Source organism: Sceloporus occidentalis, unplaced genomic scaffold, assembly GCF_023333645.1.
Source record: "Sceloporus occidentalis isolate IW3139 unplaced genomic scaffold, rSceOcc1.0.p SCAF_22, whole genome shotgun sequence".
NCBI classification, from domain to species: domain Eukaryota; kingdom Metazoa; phylum Chordata; class Lepidosauria; order Squamata; family Phrynosomatidae; genus Sceloporus; species Sceloporus occidentalis.
This window is the reverse complement of record NW_028317002.1, coordinates 11,596,842-11,603,902: the sequence shown is the minus strand read 5'-3', so window position 1 is coordinate 11,603,902 and position 7,061 is coordinate 11,596,842. Positions and strand designations below refer to the sequence as shown.

Sequence of the window (7,061 nt, the reverse complement as noted above, 5' to 3'; positions counted from 1 at the left end):
GGTGCTGCTGCTCTCAGCTTTCAGGAGGTATGCTTTTAACCTTTTCATAACCAATGATATTTTGTAACCTTAAAAACAGTGCTTTTTTCCTTCCATTTTTACTGTATGTTGATTCAACCATGATTATTCTTTTTACTGCTCATTGTAAAGTAGTACTGCACATTTCTTTATGTTTTGGAGGACCAGAATGCTATGTTTACATATTATTTAATATATTTTACTCATATTTCTACTTGGAAGGGTACAAATTGTTTGGACTGGGGTCCATATAATTATTTTTATTTTAAGTTTATATTTGATAAAAGAGTATATGCCTGCATATTTTAGTAAGGCATACCATACCCTGAGGCAGGTATCCCTGCTTGAACCCAGGAAACTCAATCAAGAAGATCAGTAACTTTAACTGCATCCGCTGAATTTAAGCACATAGGTTTTTGTTATATTATCAGTGCTGACGAAGCTGGATTTAAAATATCAAGCAGGTTGTCCCTTCCTATAAAATTATTTTTTAGTTTCACAAATACAATAGAAAACTATGTATTTCGGAAATGAAAAACAACTGTGATGTCTGGGCAAAAGCTAATATGACCCTACTAAGTCCTAAATATATTGTCATTTGAGGCATTGTCCTGTGGTATCTACAGTCAAAACATTTACAATGCTTTGTATTTCTTCACAGGATGCATACCATGTTGTACTAAAGAAAAGCTGACTGACCGCTAGAAAAACAATGAGTGAATGCGGAATTGACTCAGCCAATAACACATCTAAATGTAATACTCAAGGTATAGACCTCCAGTGCTATCTCATTCTGAACAGTGCTACACAGAAGAGCTTCATCGCAGTGCTCTGTATTTTAGTAGGGACCCTGTGCATATTGGAAAACTCATTGGTTCTCTTCATATTATGGTCCTCAGCCCGTCTGCGGAAGAAACCTTCCTACATGTTCATTAGCAGTCTGGCTTTGGCCGACTTACTGGCCAGTCTTTTGTTCTCATACAGCTTCGTTAACTTCCATGTTTTCCACGGCGCAGGAACTCTTGTCATCTTCTTGTTCAAGCTTGGTGGTGTCACAATGTCCTTCACAGCCTCACTTGGAAGTTTGCTTCTCATGGCTTTTGACAGATATATTTGTATTCACAAACCATCTGCGTATAAGGCAATAGTGACCAGGAAGAGAGCTCTGTTAGCGTTGGTCATGATGTGGATCACCACTGTGTTTATTTCCTTTTTACCACTCATGGGTGTAAATTGTTGTCATCTTCAAACTTCCTGCTCGGAACTCTTCCCGCTGATTGACAACAGATATTTAGCAAGCTGGATTGTGCTGGTTATGGTTCTTCTAATGTTTATCATATTTTCCTATGCACTTATCATGTGGAAGGTGCGGAGTCATTCATTGTATATGGAGAGATATAACAAGCAAAATGAACAAGGGAAAAGGCGACTACAAATTGATCTTATGCTTGCCAAAACTCTGACTTTGGTGCTATCAGTGCTAGTGGTTTGCTGGTCACCAGCTCTCTTTATGATGATACATAGTTTGCTGTTTTCACTAACTAAAACCACTAAGGCCATTTTTGCATTTTGCAGTACTCTTTGCCTGATCAACTCAATGGTTAACCCTATAATTTATGCCTGGAGAAGCGGGGACTTACGTTCTAAAATAATTAGGGGTCTCACAAAGTGCAAATGCCCTTTAAGGCTCACAGGAAAGCAGCAGGACGAGGGTGATGAAATGGAAAGCCAAGGTATTAATACTCTATGTGAAGATACAGTTTGCGGCACAGAAATTAGTATATAAGTCATGCATAATGACAAATAAAGGACATTCATTTTGTAAACATAAATACCCTGTACAAATTGAAATTATTTGGTAAAAGTGGACCACCTACATAATTTAATAGTAATAAAAGTGGCTAAAAAAAGAACCTGCTTTTTCCATATAGGCCCAAAGGCCCCAACTGTGTCAATTCACAAGATTCAATTTGAACATAATAATATGATTGATCCAGATGTCAGATGAGTGCTGATTTGAACATTCAACCCAGGGGGCAAGTCCACCAAAGTGGCCTTAACTTGAAACAAAGCAACCTAAGACAAATTTGGGAGATAACAAACTCAGTGTTTACTATCCACTCCAGACTAACACATTTTTTCTGAAAGAAACTGCTGAGATAGAACAAAATAATCATGCAAACACTGGGCAAACCCTGGTTACGCTAAAAAAAGGGGCTTGTAATGGAGGCCCACTATATTCAAATAAGAGCTGCCCATGGGTCAGTACCGGTATTCAACCTGCAAGGGGAGCCATAGTTCTCAGGAGGGTCTGGAGAGACCCTCTTGGAAACTTGTTTATTTTTTTAAAGAATGCCCCCATCTTGCGAGTGGCAAAATCTTTCGTAGAGTCACAGTGTGTCCTGGGGTGGGTGTTCGGTGTCGGTTTCCGGCTTTTTCTTTCTCACTTTCCTTTTTCTTTGCTCCTTTCTCTCTTTGCTTTTTTCCCTTTTCTTCTCTCTATCCATCTCTAATATTTCACTCCTTCTCCCTGTATCAACCTCTCCCCCCTCTTTCTTTGTACTCTGTCTCTATTTCTTCTCAACCCTTGTACACTGATGAGAAGCTCCGTCCCCCATATTACCACTCCTGTTAGCTGACCCACTTCACAGCACTGTCATTTCTGTGCTCTTCAGGCTCAACAGGGCAGCTAAAGTATTCCCATAACTTTCTACACATTTCTCTAGAACACTTGCAGCCCAAGTACAAAGGGATATTACTGGTTTTCAAAACATAATCCAACACATAGGGGGGAAATGCATTGTGAAGGTTCAAAAAGATGCTGTTTGCTAAAAATTGCCAGTGAAAGAAGCCAAAACACAACATGATTAACAATATTTTTGTATTACTTCTGTTCAGTAAAGGCAGTCCCTCTTTGGGGCCAAAATCCTCCTGTTTCCATTTCCTCCCCAGATGTTCCTTTAAGACCTCAGAATGTTTGCAGCATATAAGTGTATCACAGTGTTTTACTGAACTAAATGTCATAGTGGTGCGTACAAAAACACCGGAAAACATGTTTATACATTAAATTGCTAAAAATATATTATTTTTCCTCTAAATACCTTACTCAGTAACATTTAATGCTATCCATTGGCCGCAAAGTCTTCCTTCCTACCCCAAATACACCTCTAACCAAATTGATAAATAAAATTCATAGTTTTGTGATGAAAATGCTGTTTAAAACAGTGAATTTTCTATTAAATGAATGCTTGTATCTATACAACTCATATGAGGATTGTTTGGTGTAATGATGCATCTTAGAGTTTTCAATGTATTGAGTTCAGGTTGGCTTTGATGCTATTTGGCTAAGGAGAAGAAGAAGAACGGAATGTGCTGTACTGAAATCCAGCTCATCTGCAGCTGTTGAAGTTTCTCACCAAATCCAGGTGATGTGATCAGTTTAGCCCAAATACTTTTTAGAAAATATATTTGAGCAGTGTTAAGACTCTAAGGCCAGCTGACCATTTAACCCACCACTCACCTGCTCCTGCTCCCTAACAACTTCATCATCTGTGTTTCATATTCTATTGAGGTTTTCATTTGGATTTTACTATAATATAAATACCGTATTTGCTCGATTATAAGACGACCCTGATTATAAGACGACCCCCCAAAATCTGAATATTAACTTAGGAAAAAAAAGAAAAAGCCTGAATATAAGACGACCCCAAAGGAAAAAAGTTTTACCAGTAAATGTTAATTCATGTAAACTATTTTTTTTAAATAAAAGCTATGATTGAGAAAAATATTTTTTTTGTTTTTATTTCCTTGTATTTTCCAACCTGTCCCCCAGTTACGCACATCTGCCCCCAGGCTTGCCACACCAATATGGCACTGTGGCTCATGATATGCCTTTTAACTCTCTATATGCCACTGTGCCCCATGGTATGCCTTTTGACCCCCTATGTGCCACTCTGCCTCCAGAAATGCCTTATACCCCTATATCCCATTCTGGCATTTAGGGGGTTAAAATGCATATTGTGGGGCAGAGTGGCATATAGGGAGGTATAAGGCATTCCAGGAGGCAGAGTGGCATTAAGGGAGTTAAAAGGCATTGTATAGAGCACTCTGCCTCCAGAAATGCCTTATACCCCTATATGCCACTCTGGCATTTAGGGGGTTAAAAGGCATATTATGGGGCAGGGTGGCATATAGGGAGGTATAAGGCATTTCAGGAGGCAGAGTGCTCTATTAAATGCCCCCTTAACGCCACTCCAGAAATGCCCTATGCCCCCATTTAACTAACACACACACACTCTCTCCCTCCCCTCCCCTCTCCTCTCTCCCCTCTCAGCCCTCTCTTACCGGTGCTTCCAGCCGGGGCAGCGGGTTGACGTCGCCTTCTGCTGCAGCCGGAAGGAGGTGGAGTTGGCAGCGGGGGTTTGTATGCGTCCGTCGCGTATACTTTCCCCGGCTGTCAGAGATCAGAGATCTCTGACAGTCGGGGAAGGTCTACGCGACGGACGCAGACAACCCCCGCTGCTAGCCACACCTCCTTCCGGCTGCAGCGGACGTTGTCTACGCGGATCGCGTAGACGTCAACCCGCTGCCCCGGCAATACAGCAGGAAGCACCGGTAAGTGTGTATGATGGGGGGGGGTGAGACAGGAGGATCCAGGTCCCCTGCAGCGGTGCGGGGGATCTGGATCTTAGTCTCCTAATCAGACTCTATTTGAGGTCTGATTAGAAGACGACCCCGATTAGAAGACGAGGGGTATTTTTCAGAGCATTTGCTCTGAAAAAAACCTCGTCTTATAATCGAGCAAATACGGTATATGCAATTTGAGCCTATGAAAAGGCTGTTTAATGCCTTAAGGAATATCAGCTAGCTGTGAAATACAAGTTTATTGGTCTCTAGCACCCAGTGCATTGTGATTTCATGATAAACTGGCATAAGCCTTCAGGGTGTTCAAGCCACTTTCCCTCTGTGTACCAGTTTCCTAAGTGCCACAAATTAGGAGTTTACCAAGGGATTCATTCCATTGCATACTCTGTTGATACTCATCCTAATACTAATTATCAGGAACTAATTTGTCATCTCTCTTCTCTCATCAACAGGTTAACCACTTTTTTAGCTTTCTTCTCCCCTTCTCTGATCACAGACACCTTCACCACCTCTCCCCGCAATCTTTCCGCTCCCACAATCCCATTTGCATCTTCTCTCACCCTACCTGCTTCTACTTTTAGCAGCTGAGGATATCTCCCCAAATCATGGGCCTCCCTTATTGCTCTTTTCCCTTCCCCGGCCACTTTACATTTGCAGAAATCTGAATAATCTTATCAATATACTCTGGCATACTGTACACATGCTGCTCTCTCTTAAGGTGGCCACCACCTCACTCCCAGATGTGATGACAGAAAGGGTGGTGGTGTAGGATTCCTACTCTCACCAACTTGTACATTTCAACATATTCCCCTGCTCTATCACTCTCTTTCTCCTCATTTAAGGTTCATGCTATCCGGCTATTTAATCCCATCTCTCTACGGATTGCTTTTGTATACTGACCTCATGGGCCTCCTAATATTTTGACCACTTATCCACTTGGGTTTCCCACTTCCTCTCCTCTGATGTCTCCTCTGTCATCCTTGGAGACTTCAACATTCCAATAGACACCCCTTGGATATGCCTGGCCACATGCCATGTGAGCATAAAAACGTAACGAGCAGCCTCTAAGATCCAACATTAAAAGTGCCAGGGCCATGTCGTCATCACAAAACTTCAAATTGAGAGACTTGTTTTGGGTGGGGGGGTCTTCCCAAAACTTTGTATGCAATTTTGTGATCTATTGATAGCTGTTTGTGTATTTGAGTAGGACATTTAAAAAATGAATACGGTATATTTTATTTATGTAGTTTAATTAAAAAAAACCTCATACAAATTACTTTGACATGGAGTGGGATATATTACCTGAATTGTGTTACCAATGTGCAATGGTCCATACAACTTATATAATTTAAAAGGCGTTTAAGGGACAACAGTAATATTTTATTTCAGTCTAGACGGATCCATACTGTTTATATGTTTGTCTCTATCTAGACCATTGTTTAATAAAGCGTATTTAAAAAATTAAAAAACCCTTTGCATGTGTGGTATTTAATTCTACTCAGGGATATTGTTGAACATGAATCAGTTTTTTTTTTAACAGTCCTGGCAGACGAGCAATGGCAAGAGAGATCCCCCCTCCATTGAAAAAAGGGTGAGAACCCAGTTGAGGGCAACTGTTGAGCGGCTCTCCTTGCCCAAACATCTTCCTAATATCAGGTATTTTCCATATACAATACCAACTTTTATGGTTTTTTATGGTACCTACATTTGTATCGCCTGAAAGCATTTTTCTTTGTTATTTCTCGTTCACTGACCACCAAAGCCAGTTACTGTAACTCAATGGAATATTTAATAACGTATATAAAAAAGGATTGTACCTTAAAACATCACAGATTTAAAAAAGTTGAGGAACATATCAGAAACATGTAAGTTACATGCGTGGACCGGCACTAAGTTATCATGGTCCCTTACTCAACTTGTCTATCTTTGATATTATGGTTCGTACTGGATTGTGCCACTATTTGGAATTTGCGAGGGAGATGGGTACAACACGAGCCTGCATATTCCCCTAATCTTATGCCATCTGTAATGTCCACGCGTCTTTCCTCATATAACTAAACGCTCAAATTAGAAAATTAATAAATCAAGAGGCGAACAGAAACAATCCAAGGCGAGCGATTCCCGTTAAGAGTTTGGCCACCTCTGACGTTTTAGTGGTGGATTCCTCTTCGTTACGTCACATTCACAGCAGTTGGCCGGCTGCCTGGGAAGGTCGCCATTGCTGTTTTCTCTGGTAAACCTAGAGGAAGGTGCAGGAAAGGCTGGCGCTAAGAAGTCGGTGATTATAGTTTTACTGTATATCACACCGGGCCGTTTTTCGTTTATTTTCGGTTGGAGGGCAGTCGTGCCGTTTCGCACTCGTTTCCTTCCTTGCCGGCCTAGGATATATCAGGGGTACC

The 7,061-nt window shown here is 41.0% G+C and overlaps 1 protein-coding gene across 1 annotated transcript; it reads left to right on the top strand.

The window, feature by feature from the left end:
- Positions 1-730: 730 nt before the first annotated feature.
- LOC149301032 (cannabinoid receptor 2-like) lies at positions 731-1,804 on the top strand. The gene has a single exon (XM_089484587.1). It carries the CDS (start codon positions 731-733, stop codon positions 1,802-1,804), a length of 1,074 nt encoding a protein of 357 aa, XP_089340713.1.
- The last annotated feature ends 5,257 nt before the right edge of the window (positions 1,805-7,061 follow it).

Excerpts from the sequence above, each read along its gene's own strand:
- LOC149301032 (XM_089484587.1), top strand. The coding sequence starts at position 731 with ATGAGTGAATGCGGAATTGACTCAGCCAATAACACATCTAAATGTAAT.